General features: G+C 37.4%; 1 protein-coding gene across 2 annotated transcripts; it reads right to left on the reverse strand.

Annotated features, from left to right (window-relative positions):
• Positions 1-16,947: 16,947 nt before the first annotated feature.
• LOC120075888 (probable CCR4-associated factor 1 homolog 7) lies at positions 16,948-20,041 on the reverse strand. 2 transcript variants are annotated; one of them, XR_005481452.1, is made up of 3 exons: positions 19,727-20,041; positions 17,670-18,029; positions 16,948-17,381 (listed from the first exon to the last, which is right to left on the reverse strand). XR_005481452.1 is itself a non-coding variant. In XM_039029623.1 (2 exons), the coding sequence occupies exon 2, from the start codon at positions 19,488-19,490 to the stop codon at positions 18,666-18,668; it is 825 nt and encodes a 274-aa protein (XP_038885551.1). In that variant the 5' UTR covers positions 19,491-19,636; positions 19,727-19,949; the 3' UTR covers positions 18,342-18,665. The 2 variants fall into 2 exon arrangements, 1 of the variants encoding a protein (XP_038885551.1); XM_039029623.1 differs by lacking the exons at positions 16,948-17,381; positions 17,670-18,029 and adding an exon at positions 18,342-19,636 and having other exon boundaries at positions 19,727-19,949.
• Between the last annotated feature and the right edge of the window lie 1,389 nt (positions 20,042-21,430).

A 21,430-nucleotide genomic window follows, 5' to 3' on the forward strand; every position in this document is an offset into this window, starting at 1 on the left:
AGTCTGGAACACGCCAAAAACGTGGTAGACCAATGGGTTCCAAAGATAAAAATCCTCGAAAACAAAAAATAACTAATAATGAAAAAGACTTGGTTGAGGATGTAAATACCCATAAAGAAATCCTCGACGTGACTAGTGAGGAAGGTGAAATACCTAAAGATAATAATGAAATTTCAATAAACTATGTCATGATAGGCAAAAGATGGAATCGAACTAATGTAATTATTGACAACATTTTTATGTATAATATTGTTCTTGATATTAAATCTGAAAATGAGGATCCTGAACAAAAATCTGTTGAAGAATGTCAACATAGAAAAGATTCGCTTCAGTAGAGAGAAACAATCGAGGCAGAATTAAACTTATTTTCAAAACGTCAGGGTTTTGGACCAATAGTCCGAACATCAGAATGTGTTAAACCTGTGGGATTGTTGATGGAAATTATGGAACGCATATTGTGTGATGCATGTCTTAGGTTATGCGTTTATTCTCATGCGTCGGTGGTCATACGTTGGAATGGAACGTATGTGTTAATCTCGTATGCAATGACCATGCGTTCCTATCACAAGTTTTCTTGCTCTCTCGCCAAGTATAACGAGATCGCAAGTTTCTCAGGTAATCCGAGGTCGAACTTAGGGACTTGTAGCTAAATATTTTGCAGTAGTGTGCTTCGGCGAAGAATAAAAGAATATTGGGTTATAAGCTATGCACTACTCCTACTCCTAACTAACAGATTAAGGGGTGGAAGTATGACTAAGAGGTAGAGACACGATAACTATTAACGCGTAGTAAAATGCATGGAAAAAAGAGATAAATGGCGAGGATGTCTTCATCGCAACACTAAGCTTGATCGCAAGGGCAACCCCAGTCAATGCGTGTTATGCGATCATGCTATACACACTTGACGTAGACGCATGCGATGTATATGTGATAGTGTCGAGAGACCTTATTTCTAAGTCTCTATTCTTACTCATGTGCTCTCACACATAAGCAAGATGACCGCATACCACCCTATCCTACTTAAAGGGTGCATACGCTGTGTAGTGGCAAACAGAGCTTATTCCTAAGTCCCCATTCTTGGTTATGCGATCCAATCTGCTCTCTCGAGTCTCTATTTGGATTTTAGACTACTCTCCCGAGTATGCCTAAATGATGAATTATGCGTTCATAAGACAAGGTAATCGCATAGACATGGTTGACATAAGATTATTCCTATCTCTAGTGAACACTTGCTTACATTGCTTAATGCGAACAACTACTTACCCTTCCGGACAGTTGGTTGCTGCTGATTCTACCCATAGACAAGCATTGCGTCCACTTATAGACAAGTGTTGCTACAGCTTCACACTAAGCAAATAAGGTTTTCTCACAACACTCACGCAATGCACACCTCCCGGTGGTTTGCTACATGCTTCACATCCATATGCCACATGATTAAGTATGTGATACTCTAGCAGTCTTACTTAGTGATGCAATGAAAGTAAAGGATGCTAAGTAAATGAAGATGGAGATGGAATCAAAGGAAAATATAGAATTGCATTGATCACAGAATGTATTAATCTCTTAAGCCAAAATGTAATACAATACAAGGATAGAAGAGATATGGAATGGTGGATGGAAGCAATGTCTTGCTTCCATCAGATGTGTGTCAAGGCTGCCGGTGGTGCCATAGATGGGCAGTGGAGTAGACTCTCTCGAGCTCTCACTCCGGCAGAGGCTCCGGTCGTCACTCGGAATGATTGAGGGGATGAAGAACTCTCAAGACTATCTTCCCACGCTTTTGTCTGGATCACAAGGATCCACCCGAAGGTAGAAACTTGGATGATTTGAAATTCTGCTCTATGGCTTCTATTTATAGAGCTTGATCACCGACGGCATTTATGGACCTACTCTGAATCTGACACTCGCGGCACGATGGTCCTTTTCTGAATCTCTACTGCTAACGGCGTGGTAGGTGAATGTCAACATCATCTTTTGATACTCCCGAGGTATGCGTTCATGCTTGGTTTCTAGAGTATCAACGCATTGCACCACCCTTGCGGTCATCCCTCTATTATGGTTATTATTCTGTAGCCGCAATCTCTCTGCAATGACCGCGTTCGCTTGACAACAGCAACTTCTATGTGATGGACGCATGCGGTTAATGGCCGCAATATCCATGAATTGAACGTATGTTCTCGCTTTTGCGATGGAGAGATTCCCCGCATGCGGTCGTCTTTGCGATAGCCTAGCTTCCGCGTATGCGACCACTTACTGCATTAGCTACAAAGATAGACAACTGAACACATAATAACGCATAAAAGTGGGTTAGCCGAGATTCTTAATGCCGATAGACACAAGCTCGTTTTCTCATGAATTCTTAGTATAATTGCCGCATATTCTACTTAACAACCCTCATAATTCTAAATAAAAGGCCTATAGTGATGTGCATTTCTGCCCGTCATCAGGGATACAAATAGGTATTTGTGAGGAAAGGAAATGAAAATAATGAGGTCATAAGATATAAAGCAAGATTAGTTGCAAGGTTTTCACGAAAACCTGGCATTGATTTTGAGTAGACGTATTCTCTGGTGGTAGATGCAATTATATTAAGATATTTAATTGGCTTGACTGTGTATAAAAGTCTGGATATGCATCTTATGGATGTAGTCACAACATATTTATATGAATCTCTTGATAATGATATTTATATGAGAATCCCAGAAGGATTTAAGGTACCTGAAATATATACATCAAATTCCTGGGAATGGTATTCAATAAAGTTACAGAGATCACTATATAGATTGAAACAATCAAGACGGATGTGGTACAATCGCCTGAGTGGATATTTATTGAAAGAAGAATATCAAAATAATCTCTTGCTCCAACTCTCCATGTAAGAAAGTTGTCCTCACATCTAGTTGCTCAAGTTCAAAATTCTTATGTGCTACTATAGCTAGTAACACCTGTTGGGGTTGATGCCTTTAAGTCTCGTGTCCTGTAGTTTGTAAACAGCTTGTACGAACGCTTGTGTTGTTAATATATGATATTTACTTCACATCTTGTATTTTTGCTTAGTTGCTTGTTTTATTTGCTTTACCGCAAACTAATAAACATAAAATACCTGGTTATTTGTATGTGACTAAAACATGTATGTGGTGACATACAAGTGGATCATGTCTAGAGTGATAACAAAAATGATTTGTAGTATATAGATATAAGAGGGAAACATTATCCAGGTAATGCTATGGATGTGATGACATGCAGAAATGCATGTCATCTTAGGCCTTTTATTTAGAATTATGAGGGCTGTTAAGCAGAATATGCGGCAATTATGTTAGAAAATCATGAGAAAATGAGCTTGCGTCATTCAGTATGATGAATCTCGGCTAACTCATTATTATACGTTCAATATTCTATTTTTGTAGCTAATGCAGGAAGTGGACGCAAACGCGGAAGCCGGACTACCACATAGACGACCGCATGCAGAGAAACTCTCCATCGAAAAGGCGAACGCGCTCGATCAACGCATGGGTGTTGCGGTAATCAGCCGCATGCGTCCATCGCATGGAAGTTGCGCTCGTCAAGCGATTGCAGTTATCATGTCAAAGTTGCAGTATTAAGCAAATACAGTCACTGAACGATTACAACTACACGATAATGCAGAATAGAGGGATTAACGCAAGGTTGGTGGAATAAACACATCAACGTACATCTCGAAAAAATCAAAAGCAGATGTTGACATTTCACCTACCACACCGTTAGCAGCAGAGATTCAGAAAAGGACTAACGTGCCGCGAATGTCAGAATCAGAGCAGTCTATTAATGCTATCAGCGATCCAAGCTCTATATAAAGAAGTCGATGAGCAGAATTTCAAATCATCCAAGGTTTTCGCCTGAGGTTCGCCTAGGGCGGATCCTTGTGATCTAGAAAAATGCGTGAGAAGAAGCTTGAAAGTTCTTCACCTCCTTCATCCATTTCGAGTGACGATCGGAGCTAGATCTCGAGAGAGTCGGCCCTACCGCCCTTCCATGGCACCACTGGCAGCCTTGACGCACATCCGCTGGAAGTAAGTCATTGCTTTCAGCTGGTCCTTTCATTTTTTTCTTTTTTTTCTTATATTGTATTGTATTACATTTTGCGATTAAGGAATTAATACATTATGTGTTCAATGCATTTCTGTGTTTTCTTCGATTCCATTTCCATCTCCATCTTTGTTTACTTAGCTTCCAAACTTCATTGCATTACTTAGTGAGATTGCTAGAGTATCGCACACTTAGTCATGTGGATTAGAGATATGAAGCATTTAGAAAACCACCGAGAGGTGTGCGTTACGTAAATGTGTGAGTAAACCTTATTTGCTTAGTATGAAGCTAATACAGCGTTTATCTATGAGTAAAGTCAACAACAACCAACTTCCTGGGAGGGTAAGTGGTTGGTTTCATTAAGCAATGTAAGCCATGCTTGTCTTATGAGCGCATCATTCATCACTTAGGCATACTGAGAGAGTAGTCTAAAACCCAAATCTAAGACTCGAGAGAGTGGATTGGAATGCATAAGCAAGAATGGGGAACTTAGAGATAAGCTCTGTTTGCTTTTACACAGCTTATGCACCTTACGAATAGGATATTGCATGCGTTCAGGAAGTAGGATACGGTGGTATGCAGCTATCACGCTCATGCGACGAGAGCACGTGAGCGGGTTATGGAGGTTTAGGCAGGCATAGGCTTCCTCACACTATCGCATATACATTGCATACGTCCTAGAGTTAGGCTCAAGTGTGTGTAGGATGATTGCATGGCTTGTGATTGACTAAGGTTGACATTATCTATTTTTCCATCCATTTACTTTCTGTCAATAGTTTTCGTGTCTTTACCTCTCATTCACACTCGCATTACGTTGTCTGTTACTTAGGAGTAGGAGTAGTGTTAGTATAGAAAACCCTCCAACATTCTTTTATTCAACCGTCGCATGTACATTACAGCATACACCTTGCTACAAGTCCCTGAGTTCGACCTCGAATCACCCAAGAAACTTTCGTTCGCGTTATACTTGGCGTGAGCGTAAGAAAACTTGTGATAGGATGCATGGTCATTGCATACATTTGTTAACGCATAGTCATTCCAACACATGACTATCGACGCATGATAATCAATGCATACATTAAGAACATGCATCGCATATTGCATCCACGAAATTTTAGTTATTGAGTAATTGACATCTAATTTTCCGTCATCAAGTTTGTGGCACCGTTGTCGGGGCCTTGGCAGCTAATTGTTTGTTGAGTTTTGTGTCTCTGCAGGCAACCTTTTTATCTTGGGAGTATTGCAGCTTGTGTGATCAGGCTGCAAACAATATTGAAGTGTAGGCGATGGGCCGAAAGCCATTATTGACCCCAAGGTAGAAGGGCAATCAGTTGTAAAAGCTTAAGGTAATTCTAAGCACATGACGGCTGCATGCGCCCATGGCTTCGATCGCGTGGATTCTAACGCATGATCGCATGCGTTATTTCGCCTAAGGTTCTTTCCTTGTTATCCTGTATGCATTATCCTTTTGAAATTCCATTTTTCCCGATTGTGTTGTTTTACGGTGTTTCTATGATGGTACGTATAATTTACCGCATCTTCTAACTAAGCATCGCAAGGCACTCCTTACTTTTATTAGCTTCTTCAGTTTTTGAAAGTCTTAAGTTTTATTTTGTGTAAACCTTTGCTCAAACATTTATTACCGCATTTCTGTTGATTTTTCTTTTAGCTTTGCGGTGAAAACGCTGCCAACCTCTAAGTTTGAGGGTGGCAGCGATCTTGGAGAATTGCGTTCATTACATTGCGATCATTTAAAAAAAATAAATAAATAAATTGAGGGAAAAAATGGTGTGGATTTTGAGAATAATAACTCCACTATCAATGCAATGGGGAAACCTATGTTGATAAGAGTTAAGTTGTAAAAGGCACTTACCCGTAGTTAGATGTCCGCATGACACATGTTGGGGTAAGCTTAACGTATAAGCACAACTCCTCTGTCCGGCGCAAGCCAAATCGTTGAGTTGAATATGGAACGCAACCGAAGTTGGACGCCTGTATGACACACATGGAGGTAAGCCAAAACGAAGAGCGTAACCAGGTTCAACGCCGCATTTGAATAAGTAAATCGCAAAGTTTTGAAGTGTTTTGAACGAATGCATTCTCGAAAGCTAAACGCAAAATTATGGTGAATGAATAAAAAGTTTTTTAGCAAAGGCTTGCCGGATTTAAACTTAGAAAAGATCTTTTTGAAGAAGCAGCCAAAGTGAAAGAGAGCATTGTGGCGATGGTTAGAGGTATGAGGAAATTATATTCTGAGAAGCTGGTCATCGCAAAGGAAAGCCAGAAGGTGAGTTAGAATTTCTTGAGTATAACCATGCTTGAGAACAAGCATGATTCTAAGTTTGGGGGTGTGATGACATGCATGTCATCTTAGGCCTTTTATTTAGAATTATAAGGGCTGTTAAGTAGAATATGCGGTAATTATGTTAGGAATTCATAAGAAAATGAACTTGCATTGTTCAGCATGATGAATCTCGGCTAACCCATTATTATGTGTTATTATGCGTTCAATGTTCTATTTTTGTAGCTAACGCATGAAGTGGACGCAAATGCGGAAGCCGGACTACCACATAGACGACCAAATGCGGAGAAACTCTCCATCGCAAAGGCGAGCGCATTTGATCAACGCATGGGTATTGCGGTAATCAGCCGTATGCGTCCATCGCATGGGAGTTGCGCTCGTCAAGCGATTGTGGTCATCGTGTCGAAGTTGCGGTATTAAGCAAATGCAATCACTGAATGATTGCAGCTACACGATAACGCAGAATAGAGGGATTAACGCAAGGTTGGTGGAATAAATGCATCAACATACATCTCGGGAAAATCAAAAGCTGATGTTGAAATTTCACCTACCACGTCGTTAGTAGCAGAGATTCAAAAAAGGACTAACGCGCCGCGAATGTTAGAATCAGAGTAGTCCATTAATGTTGCCGGCGATCCAAGTTCTATATAAAGAAGTCGATGAGCAGAATTTCAAGTCATCCAAGGTTTCCGCCTAAGGTTCGCCTAGGGTGGATCCTTGTGATCCAGACAACGTGAGAAGAAGCTTGAGTTCTTCACCTCCTTCATCCATTCCGAGTGATGACCATAACCTTCGACCGGAGCTAGATCTCGAGAGAGTTAGCTCCACCACCCTTCCATGGCACCACTGGCAGTCTTGGCATACATTCGCTGGAAGCAAGTCATTGCCTCCAGCTGGTCCTTTCATTTTTTCTTCTTTTCTTATATTGTATTGTATTACATTTTGTGATTAAGGAATTAATACATGATGTGTTCAATGCATTTCTGTGTTTCCTTAGATTCCATCTCCATCTCCATCTTTCTTTACTTAGCATCCATAACTTCATTGCATCACTTAGTGAGATTGCTAAAGTATCGCACACTTATTCATGTGGATTAGAGATATGAAGCATGTAGCAAACCACCAAGAGGTGTGCGTTGCATGAGCGTGTGAGTAAACCTTATTTGCTTAGTGTGAAGCTAATACAACACTTGTCTATGAGTAAAGTCAGCAACAACCAACTGCTCAGGAGGGCAAATGGTTGGTTGCATTAAGCAATGTAAGCTATTGTTCACTAGAGATAAGAATAATCTTATGTCAGCAAAGTTCATGGGGTTACCTTGTCTTATGAGCGCATCATTCATCACTTAGGCATACTTGAGAGAGTAGTCTAAAATCCAAATCTAAGACTCAAGAGAGCGGATTGGAACGCATAAGCAAGAATGGGGAACTTAGAGATAAGCTCCGTTTGCTTTTATACAGCGTGTGCACCTTACGGATAGGATATTGCATGCGTCCAGGAAGTAGGATACGATGGTATGCGGCTATCATGCTCATGTGGAGAGAGCACGTGAGCGGGTTATGGAGGTTTAGGCAGGCATAGGCTTCCTGGCACTATCGCATATACATCGCATTTGTCCTAGAGTTAGGCTCAAGTGTGTGTAGCATGATCGAATGGCTTGTGATTGACTAAGGTTGCCCTTGTGGTCATTCTTAAGGGTTGTAATGAAGACATCTCTGCATTTTATCTATTTTTCCATCCATTTACTTCCTGTCAATAGTTGTTGTGTCTCTACCTCTCATTCACACTCTCATTATGTTGTCTGTTGCTTAGGAGTAGGAGTAGTGTTAGTATAGAAAACCCCTCAAACATTCTTTTATTCAACCGTCGTATGCACATTACCGCATACATCTTGCTACAAGTCCCTGAGTTCGACCTTGGATCACCCGAGAAACTTGCGTTCGCGTCATACTTGGCGTGAGCACAAGAAAACTTGTGACAGAACACATAGTCATCGTATACATTTGTTAACGCATAGTCATTCCAACGTATGACCATCGACGCATGATAATCAACGTATACATTAAGAACATGCATCGCATATTGCGTCCACGGAATTTTAGTTGTTGAGTAATTGACATCTAATTTCCCGTCATCAGGATGCGGCTCGCTTTGTGGAATGGTCACAAGTGTTGTGACTTATCACAGATAGTCTGATCCTGATCATTCGTGTTGGGGACATGTGAGCAGGGGCGTCCTATACAAAGAGTTTGTATAAGACCTGACTACGAAGTGTTAACGTCTCGTTATATAACACCGTTCATGACAGAGACTTCACTTCACTAGAATGACCATAGGTAACATGACCTCAATCCTTAGTGAGTTGGGAACTCCTACCATTGAGGGCGGTCCTTTGATTTGTATAGGTGCGAGTGGCCAGGTCGCCGATTTAAACCTACCATTTTGGGGATTCGTTTGATTTGGGAGCTGAAAACTCAGCTACACAAGATGGAATTCACTCCTTCTCCGAGGTAGGGGTAAGTAGATAGATAGCTCTCTTAAGAGCTGATTCCGAGGCTTAAACGATGTGGCGCCACACATATTCTCTTGGCCCGAGAGGTGTTCACACATAGTTGGACTATGTTGTATTGTTCATTAGAGGAAGCAGTGGTACTTAAGAAGTGAGATGTAACTACAGGGGCAAAATGGTAATATGGCCTAACTATACTTACAAGCATCTGTGAAAGGTCATCGTACTCATGATTGGTTATATCCGATGGACACAGAAAAATATCTATGGTAAGAAGAGTTCAGCTGTTGGTCTTTAGTGGAATGCTTGACAGTTAACGGATGGTGGATCTCGTGGCTAAAGAGTTTAGTCAGTTATTCACAGACCATTGGAGCTTCGAGCCACAGGTCCATTAGGTCCCCTGGGTAGCTTGAAAAAGTCGAGAACTAGTGTTTGGGTTAATTTGAAATGTTCAAATTGACAAGAGAAAGTTCGATTATATATGATTTAATTGGACTGGTTAATTATATATGATATAATTGGTTAAATGTATGGAGGAAATTAGATATAAATATGATTTACATCAAGTAGAGGAGAAAATACTATAGTAGATATATGATATCAAACTATAGGTTTAAAATATAATATGATTATATTTATTAATTAATTAGTTGGTTAATTATATGATAATTAATCCAAAATTCATGTTCGGACGTGGGTTAGAGGGGAAACGTCAGTTATTGTAACCAATGAGTTAAAATGAAAATAGTTTTCATTTTGATAAATGGCCCGAAAAGAAAAAGAGAGAGCACACGTTGGTGAACATCTAAACGATCGCTCACGTAAAACTATACGATAGTCCTCTCTACCTAAACGATCGTCTACCTCATGCCTAAACGATCGCACGTTATTTCCTACACAATCGAATAGCTTCTCTAAACGATCGTACAGTGTGCCGATTTTGTTAAATGATCGTATACCATTTCTTAAACGACCGTTCAGTAAAACCTACACGATCGTGTAGCTTCTCCTAAACGATAAGCAGCCTGCTATGCGATAGCGACTTTTTCCCTCCCACTTACTTATCGCCTGCACGATTCGTGTTTCCTCCTTCCTCTACCAAATTTACCAAAGACCACGCTTTGGGTTCTCACTCTGAGAATACCCGGGGCTCTTTTCTGGAGGTGTCGTCCCCTTGGGGTTTGTGTTCGTGGTTGTTCGTGCTGCTGCAGTCGACGCTGCCGCTGGGCGTTGGTAGATCACGTGGAGGTTTTTCGCTGCTTTGAGTGCTGAATTTTGAAGAACGTCTTCAATTGGTATGACACTCTTTCCCTTATTATTTTTTTGTTCATAGCATGCCGTTAATTAAGTTTTGTTTGCATAACTTTATGTTTTGAATGTATAATGTGAATTTCGGTCACGGTGAGATCGGAGCGATCCGAACGTGCTCATGGAACTTTTCGGTAAGAGATCCTTCAAGTAACACCCTAATAGAAGTATGTCTAATTACTGGTGAGAAGATCTCATTATAATCAACTCCTTCCCTCTGTGTGAACCCTCTAGCAACAACTTAAGCTTGATATTTAATGCGCTCTGAAGGTGATATTCCCTCATTTTTCTTGAAGTCCTATTTACAAGTTATAATTTTATCTCTTTACGGCGTTTAACTAATTCCCAAGTCTTCTTTTTGTCAAGAGATTTCATCCCATCCCCCATAGCAGCAAGCCATTGAGCAGACTCACTACATGACACAACTTCTCTATTGGTGGATGACTCATGAGGATTTACCTCTTTAACAACCTGCGGCACAAAAGTAACCATATCTTCAAAACCATACCTCACAGAAGGTCTAACACCAACTCTTCTAGCTCTCTCACGAGCTATACTCGGTTGATCTACTTTTGAGCTAGAATTTTCAGGCAAAACAACTTCTAATGTTTTAGGCACATTAGTTTCTGGTTGCATATCAATTTCTGTAGTAACTATTGATCTTCTCCACCTTGATTTGTAATTCATTCACAACTGAAGTGAATTTCATCACCACCTATTTATCAATACTACTACTTTCTCCCACACCAGTAGACGTCACAAAAGGCTTCACAATTGAGTTAAGCATGGAATTTTCATCAAATATCCTATTCCTACTAAGTATAACTTTATTCTTAGAAGGTGACAAGACTAGATATCCCTTAACTCTCTCCTTAAAACTCACAAATATACCCTTTTTAGATCTTGGTTCTAATTTACCCTCATCAACATGATAGTAGACAGTACAACCAAACTCTTAATAAAGAATAAACTACAGGCTTACCAGACCACACCTCGTAAGGTGTTTTATAATCAATAGTTGCGTGAGGTCCATGATCGATCAAATAACATGTTGTATTTACTGCTTCTGCCCAAAACCTTCTAGCCAACCCTATATTAAAGAGCATGTATCTTGCTTTCTCCAACAAAGTCTGATTCATACGTTTTGCAACCCCTTTTTTGTTGTGGAGTATATCTGACAGTGTGATGGTGAAAAATTCCCTCAGCTTTAAAAAACTCATTAAATTCAGATCCATAGGATTCCAAACCATCATCAGTTCGCAGCCTTTTGATCTTCTTCCTAGTTTGATTTTCAATCAATATCTTCCACTGCTTGAAATTCTTGAAGGCTTCACTTTTATGTTTCATCATAAAAACCCAAGTTATTCTTGAGTAATCATCAATAATAGACATAAAATACTTACTTCCCCCAATAGATTCAACTCTGGAAGGTCCCCAACATTCTAAATGAATATAATTAAGTGTCTCTTTTGTACGATGAACACCTTTTGAAAACTTCATGTGATGAAGCTTTCAATGTTCACAAAATTTAAAATCATGCACCTTGTGCCCATATAGAAGATCCCTTTTGACATAATTTACATCGTTTTTTCACTCATATGACCAAATCTCCAATGCCATAACTTAGTCACATCATCCTTGTGAATGACAGACGATGCAGCAGCAACATAATCTGTTATTGTGGAACCTGATAGGAAATACAGTGTTCCACATTTTATGCCTTTCAGAACTACCTCAGAACTCTTGTAGACATACAATGATCCACCTTTACTTTTAAAACTGTAACCCTTACTATCAAGTACATTAAAGGATATCAAACTCTTCGTCATTAATGGAACATGCCTAACCTCGTTCAAAGTGTAGAAGACACCATTATGTGTTCGTATCTTGACTGAGTCGATTCCAACTATCTTGTACACAACACCATTAGTCATGTTAACATTCCCTCCGTCTATTTACTGATACGTTGAGAACAACTCTCTATTTGGGCACATATAATAAGATGCCTCAGAATGAAGTACTCACACATCATTAGAATGTGAATGTTCATTCACAACTAAAGTTATATCTCCTTCAGAATTAATATCAACTTCTTCAAGATCAATCTCAACTTGTGCAATAGAAGAGGATGCTTTCTTTTTGTCACTCTTTTCCTTATTTTCCTGATACATTTTTATCTTAGAAAATTCGGTTTTCCAATGCTCCTTTTCTTTACAATAGTGACAACATCATCTGACTTAGAATCCTTTGACTTTGAAGACTGATTATTCTGATTTGACTTTTGCTTACCAAAATTCCTATGTCCCTTGCTCCCTGTAACAACTAATCCAGATGCCTGACTTTCTGTACCTAAACTTCCTGCATTCTGATGGTCTTCTCTCATAAGCAACATGGACTTTGTATCTTTTAAGGTCAGTTCCGTTCAATATACGAGTCAACGAAAGTCTCATACGATGGGGGCAAAGACATCAACAAAATTAGGCAATATCCTCAACATCAACCTTAATCTCTATGTTATGCAGATCTATTAAGATTTTATTTAATTGATCAAGATGGTCTCGTAGAGACGTACCTTCCTGCATACGTAGATGATACAGACGTTTCTTCATAAACAACTTCTTGGTTAAAGATTTCGTCATGTAAAGACTTTACAACTTTAACCAAAGACCAGCAACAATTTCTTCATCTGCGACCTCGATGATGATGTCATCAACCAAACATAGCATGATTGTCGAATTAATCTTCTCTTGAAGAGTATCATTCTTCGTCATCTATAACAACCTTCTTTGACTTACCAGTTAGCAGTGCCCACAGCCCCTGCTGCTTTTGCAGGGATCACGTCTTGATCTACCATAAACTGAAATTGTTCCTCTGGTAAATTTGTCAAATTTTATATTCATGACAAACATCTTCAATTGTCGAACAAATACAAAATTTCGAAAACCCTAACGAGACTTTGATACCAATTTGTTACATAATCGACAATTAAAGAATATAAAAAAAAACGTAAAAGAATCAACACACAGATATACGTGGTTCACTAACGGCGTGTTAGCTACGTCCACAGGGCAAAGAGAGAACAGTAGTATTAAAGAGAATGTTTTCTGAATACTTTTCTAAATACACAAACAATGCCTCTAAGATTAGAGAGTTTATATAGCACACTACTCTAAACCCTAGATCATAATAGTAAATAACTACAAATAAATAAATATGCTAAATTTGAATTTTGAATAAGTTTTTAGACATAATTTTGGATAGTTTTTAGAGATAATAGAGAGACTCTCGTACTTGGTTTTTCGAAGCGCCAACAAACAAATTCAAGACATTCCAACATGGAAACATTATGCTAGTTAGACCCCGCAAACTTTGAGTCTATGTTTTTTTTTTTTTTTTTTTTTTTTTTTTTTTTTTTTTTTTTTGAGATTTTTACTTGAAAATTTCTTTTTAGGTCATATCTTTCATAAATGTCTTTAAATTTGAAAATTTTCATTGAAAGCTTTAGGAGATAATTTTGGACAATTTTACCCTTCTTTCCATTTTTTTAATATATCCATTTTTTCTTGTAACTAATGAGTCATCTTTTCTTTTTGTCATTAATAAGGCTTTTTCTTTACTTTTTGTTGTTTATAAACATTCATTTCCATTAATATGTGATTAATGAGATTTTCTTTTCCTTAATTAAAGAGTTGTTCTTTCATCTTCCTCGTCCATTGATTAATGAAATTTAGTTAACCTTAATTGTATGAGTGTTGATTTGTCTTCTTCAGCCAATTACAAATTTATGGTTTCAAATATTCGTCCTTTTTTTTTTTTTTTCACTATATACAATGGTAAAATATATATGAGGTTATTTAAAATGCATTTAAAAGAAGTACAAATTTAGTGTCGTTATATGATATATAATCTATATTTTAATTTTACTCTCATTTATATTGAGTTATATATTCCTAATATTTTGTCATATATAAATGTATATTTAGTTCTTTTCCAAATATATACCTCATATTATATGCTTTAAATTAGATCAAATTATTTATAAAAAAAAAACAAAATTCAAAGAGTTCAAATTCTTAAACTAGTGCTTTGAAATGTATTAGTAATCTTTTCTCTCTATGATATATATACAAATATTCAATTGTATATTTAATATATATCGTAGGAAAATCGTATGAGTTTGCAAAGTACAGTCAAAGATCACATACTAACTATATTTAAATTAGTAGAAGGTACCGTAACCACAATAATTGGAAATTGAAACCGAAAACAAAATCTACAAATATACTTAGATCAGTTGCTCATTTGTTTTTAACTTCTGAGATTGATATATATGGATTATTTGAAATAACCCAGATTATATATGGATTATATATGAGTGTCAAGAAAAAAGAGACAAAAGGTTTAATTTTCTCACATAGCCGCTAGACCCCTCCCCCCACCCGCTTCTTGTTTCATGCGAGTATATGCCTCCCCAATTCGTGAGAGCACCCCGTGACGATGGCAACCTCCATCAATTGCCATTCACCTATAATCGACCACCGCACCACCATCGTTTGCGCCTACGATTGTGCTCTCTCTCGCAAAGACGTTGAACGCCAGCGTCAATTCCTCGATCGCCAACCTCAACCTTTGCTCTTCGCCAGCCGCCTGCAACTCGCTCCGCTCGGAAAAAGAGAAAGAGCGTGAGGAAGAAAGTATTCAATCAGATAAAGAAGGAAAGAATAGGGGATTCAGATGATTTCCCTTTATAAAAAAGAACATCAATGGACACATGGATACGTGAAACCCCAGGCTACGCATGGGGTAGAGATAAGCAAAACATATATATATAATGGATGAGGTGATGATAAATAGAACCCAATATTAGTGATAATTTGTAGTCTATTGGACTATTTTTTTAACTAAATTGAGTGTAGAAGATAATAGTGTAATATAGGCCTAGAATTAATGTATGTAGAAATACTTTTTTAAAAATTTAAATACGTTTATTATTAATTAACATCATATATTTTTAATTAAGGTTATATAAACTCTAAATTTAAACTTTCATCTTTTTTTTTAAAAAAAAATAATAATAAACTTTCATCTTTATGCAGTCCACACCCCAATAAAAACTTGCCATGTGGCAGAAAAAAATTTGATTGATGTTTTCTTACTATGTAGGAATAATGGAATACATAGGATTATGTGCAACTTAGGCTACATCTAATTATTGTTTTTTTTTTCTATTGAACCGGTTACTCTCTGATGGATAGAAGATGACAGCAACGAACGGTCACAAACGACAATCGTCAGAAAATAGAACCTGCAAAAAAGAAACTTATTATGAGCCACGGATCTTGTTCTCTTTAAGACGTTTCGTGGCTCTACCCAAATGTGCAAGTAGTTCTACAGACGTGTCACGTCGTTCCTAGGATAAAACAATCCAAAATAAATAAATATGTCTCGATCAGAGCTGCATTGTAACCGATCGGAAAACTCACACCCTTCAAGATTGATATGCTCGGAAACTAAAAGAGGAAGAAGGAATGAAGAGAAAATGGAGCGATACTGTGAAAAATGAGTTGTGAAAAACTGATAAAAGGTTTGCGCCTTTTATAGGCCTCAAGGCCAACTGCAGCGCGAAACCAATGGAGAGAGAAGCACATAGTCGTGGAACGTGCACGAGAACCACGCATAAGACGTGGGAAGTTTCACGAATCACGTAAGAAGTGAAAGACTGGAATGGCTGAAGGACTTTTGCTTTTGTTTATTTTTAAAAAAACAAAAAAAAAATTGTTATTATTATTGTTAGAAAAAATCGTCCCGCCACGCCCACCCGACCGGATGATTTCAGCATACCTACATTTGTCTATCTCCTCACTCTAAAAGGTGAATACCCCCTAGGGTCTAAACCCACAACCCACTTCCCAATCTTAGCAATGTGAGATTCTCATAATGTTTTTTCATTTAAAACTTAAATTTTCACTAACATTTTTCCTTTATCTCGGATCCTTTGAGCAAGGAGGTCACCCAACACATATGATTGTTGCAAAGCTAAGCACACTTAACTTTTATTTAATTATTTAATTTAGCCAAATGCACATTATTTAATAGAAGTAGTAGTTACTCATTCTTTTTAAATTTTTCTATCATTATGATTTCTCTTATTTATATATGATATTAGCTCATCTATATACTCCTTCTCTACTATGACGTTACAGTAGTATACACAGTTTCTCCGATGATCAAAAGTAGTCCTACAAAAAAGTACTTTATTTGTCTCTAACACTTTTGAAAATACATTAAATTCCTTCTCTTAATTAAAAAGAAATCCTGAATCCGAGCCTATATGCATCCCACGTCTTTTTGATAGCCAGTGAGGTACAATCTGGGGCCCATGATTTAGACATAATCACTTCGAATCAATGATTAGCCTTCAAATAAAATAACAAACCAAAAATTCAGGGAAATCAATTTATACTTCCAAAGCTTTGGAAAATTTAGACCATGTTAGCAGCGAATTATAATTCGCTGAGAATATGAAAAATCGCTCATACGGATGAAGAACTATTGCCATCTATTTGACTATTCATCAAATTATTAGGTTGAAATAATCCCAAACTTTGACCGTGTTAATTGATTTTTCACTTATTTCTAATCTTGGCCAATATCTTTCCAAGGAGCCAACCACTATTTTTAGTACTTTTAAAACACATTTATATGCGATAGAACTTTATGAACATAGATCAGTCGCTTAAAAGAATTCTAAAACGATTAGAAGAAGAATTATTGAGCTGCACGAGCATGTCGATCCAAGTGCAAATTAATGGTTTTCTTAAATCTATTCTGTGCACATATGGTCAGTAAACATATGCATGTGCAACCCATTTCTGTGCTTCTCTCTTTCTCTCAAACAAAAGATTAGGTACAATTATTTTTCAGAATAGGAAGCCACCCAATGTCATATAATAATATGACCATAAAATGTGGATTCAACAATGACCAAAATCAAAATCAAATCCAAATCCAAATCCTTATCGATTGGGGGGGTGAAAACTCTATTCCAGCTCAGAATGGCAGCTAATATGAGATCAAAAAGTGGATCTTCAAGTTTTGAATCTGCCCTTTGAGCCCAAGTTTGCCTGCTGTCAAATAGCTTCTCAAATTCCCAATTTTCAAGCCTTCTTCCTCCTTGGTTTCCAGCTTGGCCATGTCTACAAATACCAAAAGACAGAACAAGTGTGAACGGTTTAAATGTATATATGATCAGATCTCAGAGTTGATCACTGTGGCAGAAATTTCTGGTGGTTCCGTTGCCACCAGATCAAAAGGGCAAGGCAGTTGGTTAAAAGTAAAAAATATGATTGAGATTTGACAGCTGAGACTAGTATATGCAACTATAATAAGATGCATATCTCTTCAAAATTGCGGCAAATGCATTGAATCTGATCAAATGTGGCTACAGAGTGAGAATTTCAAACTAATTCATATGCAACACTCACCTGATGTGCAGATGATTCGATCTAGTTTTGCATTGATAACATGGGTCAGCCCTGTTGGTGGTAACAGCTACAGATCAACCAACTCCCTGAACTGAATCAGGGAGAAGGAAATTTAGCATACCTGAAGAAATATCAACAGGGCTGTAAGATCTCCATGGCTCCTTCCATTCCATTTTGATTTGCGAAATTTCGTGCATGAATATAGTAAGAAAACAAAATGTAACCAATGTTAGATCAAAGTGATAAGACAGGATCAGGTAAAGAACAGTTTCACCTGTAAACTCTACCACCATACCAGCAAAAGAATATTCGCAACAGGGATATCTTCAGTAATACGTATTAACCGAGCCTGCAAATGTTCTATAGGAAGTGGAAGAAAATAAGTGATTTACTACAAGACAATCAATCACAACAATTGAAGTATACAGAGGGCCTTGCAGAACCATCAGAAACAAACAACTACTAAGACCAAAAAAGTGGCCAATATGACAGAAAACTGATCTGACTACAAGAGCTGAGACAGGCCGATGGTTCCTATCAAATTCCTATCCAATCCAACTATTGTCAGTGTCTATTACAATGGCATCGACGGCGACAAAGCTAAATAGTCACATCACTAGAGCAGGAGAAAACAAATGAAAAGAGTTGAGAATTCACATCACGAGTCAGTTGTTAAAGAAATATGTTCTATTGGCAATAATGTGTATCAATCCAAGTACCTTTGGAGCCTTACATGATTAACGAACCCAAAGAAGTATGTAACAAAATAAGCTCACAAAACAAGTGGAAACTCATTCTAAGAAACGTCATTAAAATTCTTATTGAAACACTAACTGACATAATTTACAAGAAACCACTAAGCTGCAAAAAACAGACGGAGGTTTCTATTACAGAGAAGGAAAGCTGAAAACAGTTACAATCATCATCAATGCTTTAGCCAAATTGTACAGAAGTAACTAAAAGTCTCACACTTCTACAAATACTTTGTAATTCTCTTCAATTAGTACGCTGTCCATTGTCAACACCAAGACCATACAAAACACCTGCGTATTTCTGTATAGATCCATTGAAAAAGGTATCCCTTAACTTCCTAAAAGTACAGGCGGTAAGCAAACTATCTGATCCTGCTTGATGACAAACTCCAATCCTCTCAACTTCTAATAATTCCGCAAGCTTGTTCAACCCACCATGGAGACTGTTGCAAAACTTCATCAAATGCTTGATATCATAAACCACCGGAAAATAGACATTGATCAACTCAAAAAAACCTGCCTGATCATTCGGTAAGCCTCGGCAAGTTAGCAATTTCAGCAAATAACCAAAATCATACCCACTATGAAACGTCACCCAATTCACATCATTGTTCAACACAACCCCAGAAGACATTAGAAGCTCACCAAAACGATTGACATCAATACCCTCTTCATTATTCTTCTGGAAATCAATACCACACTGACGAAGAAGCTCAATGGAATCACTAGCAAAAATATCATTACCAATGTTGAACTCGCGGAAATTGAACTGCCAAATGCAAAACTTATCAGTTCCACAAGTTGGGAGATTCCCATTCTCATCAGAGAATGTAAGACCCAACTGAATCAACTTCAACATATCAACATTATCTTTAAGAGTCCGATAGTTGAAATCATTGATATTCTTGAAAGCGCCCAAAGGACGAAGTACAACACCAGGGAACTCAGTATCCATAGCTATATAATTAAACTCATCAACAATCTCACGGATTAACGCAAACTCCTCTTCCAAATTAGCGTTCCATACTTCACGGATTTGAATCGAATCGCCTTTGGGTAAAATCGACATTCCTCCAAGGTCAACTCGATAAGAGTGCCAAAACGACAAAACCCTAAAAGAAAGATGGCGAACAGAGGTGGGGATCTAAAAAGAAGCAAGTGGGGGCGTCGGAAAACCAACGCCAGAGTAAAGAAGGTAAAGAAATGTTTACAGATCTGAAAGATTCAAGAAGGGGGGGTTAAGTAGAACCCTAGAAATGAAGTGATTTTAAGCCAAGAAAAGGGAAGTGGGTAAGTAGATCTGACCTTGAAACTGTGAAATTGGAAGGTGGGAATGGCAGATCTTGAAGAAGGGGGTTTGGGGTTTTGATCTTTGGTAGAAATGGAAGAGAAGGAGGTCAACGGAGGAAGAGAAGGACGAACAGCAGCAGCAGCAGAGAGAAATACAGGGTTTGAGAGAGAGCTCGCTAAACGCTCACCCTCTCCCTAAAACATTGCTCAACGCTCTGGTAGACGACGGGAAAGTGATGTTCACACTTCCCAATCCGACGTCGTTTCGATGTGGATCCAAATCCTTTACCAATACGACGCCGTTCTCTCTCACCTTGCTCTTCAAGTCGCTTTTCTTTCCAATTTTCTTCAATTTTGGCGTCCCTCCTTTTTCCTTTTCTTTTTCCTTTTTCTTTTTTTATTAAAAAAATTCCAAAAAACATTACTACTTTATTTCAAAAAAATATTCTTAAACTTAGAAAATATATCAAAAATATCGTCAATACTTCTTTAAAAAAATTACACCTAAACTTTATTTTGCATTATTATTTTTAATCTTAAAAAAAATGATAATTGTCATTACTAGTTGTCTACACCACACCATGACCTCTCTCATCCATCTATGACTTAACGGATCTCTATTTTTAAGGTTGGCAATGGGGTCGGGGCGGGGCAGGGCAGAGATGGTTCCCCATCCTCACTCCCATCCCTGTGCGGAGGAAATTTTTTTTAAAAAAAAATCCCTAAAACTCTTTTTGGTTTGAATTTGGGCACTTTAATTGGGCTTAAATTGAACTAATTAAAAACTAGGCTAAATGTAGAGAGTTATATATATATATATATACCTAATCAAGGCGAGGTTGGGGACGGGGACGGAGCAGGGATATCTTCCCCATCCCCACCCCGTCCCCGATTTGAGGACCCTAAAGGGATCTCCGATTTGACTCCATCCCCAATCAAATCGGGAATTCTTTGCCCCAATCGGGATGGGTGAATTTTGTCAACCCTATCTATTTTCACTATTCTCTTCAATATTCTATTATTTTCCTTCTTCATCCCCCTCTTCCATCCCTCATCCCATGATCTCTTGATTGTTGATATTTATTTAGCTAAAAAAATACTCAACTAATTAAATTGTTTTAAACTTAATTATTTTTCAACTCAAGATAATGGACTATATTAATAGTGTAGCCATTTTTAACCTTCTTTTTTAAGGTTGAGAATATTAATACAACCTTTGAAAGTTTATGAATATGTTTTAAAAGAGTTAGAAATATTATTTATCTATATATTAACAGTAAGGATGTTTTTTTTTAAAAAAAAAATAAAGTTTAAATATTACTAAAAAAATTTAAAGTTCGAAAGTATTTTTTAAACAAATTATTAACTATTTTCATCCAAAACTAATAGTAAATGTATTTCTTAACTTTTTTTTTAGTTTAAGAGTATTATTGAAATTCATGAAAGTTTGGAATATTTGTAACATAAATTATAAAGATCAATAAGGATCCCTTACTAGCTCCCAACGGACCAACATGGATCGGATGTATTGAAATAATAATTTGAAATATTCAAATTTTTGTAATAAGTAAGGAAAAAATACATTTATTGTATTAGATAGAAAATAAGTATTGTTGTAATAAGGTACACTATTATAAAATTGATTTGCATGGGATTCAAATTAAAATAAGAGAATTAATATATTTATATATGATTTAAATAATTAATTATTATAATATG

The sequence above is a fragment of the Benincasa hispida genome, chromosome 4, assembly GCF_009727055.1.
Source record: "Benincasa hispida cultivar B227 chromosome 4, ASM972705v1, whole genome shotgun sequence".
NCBI classification, from domain to species: Eukaryota; Viridiplantae; Streptophyta; class Magnoliopsida; order Cucurbitales; family Cucurbitaceae; genus Benincasa; species Benincasa hispida.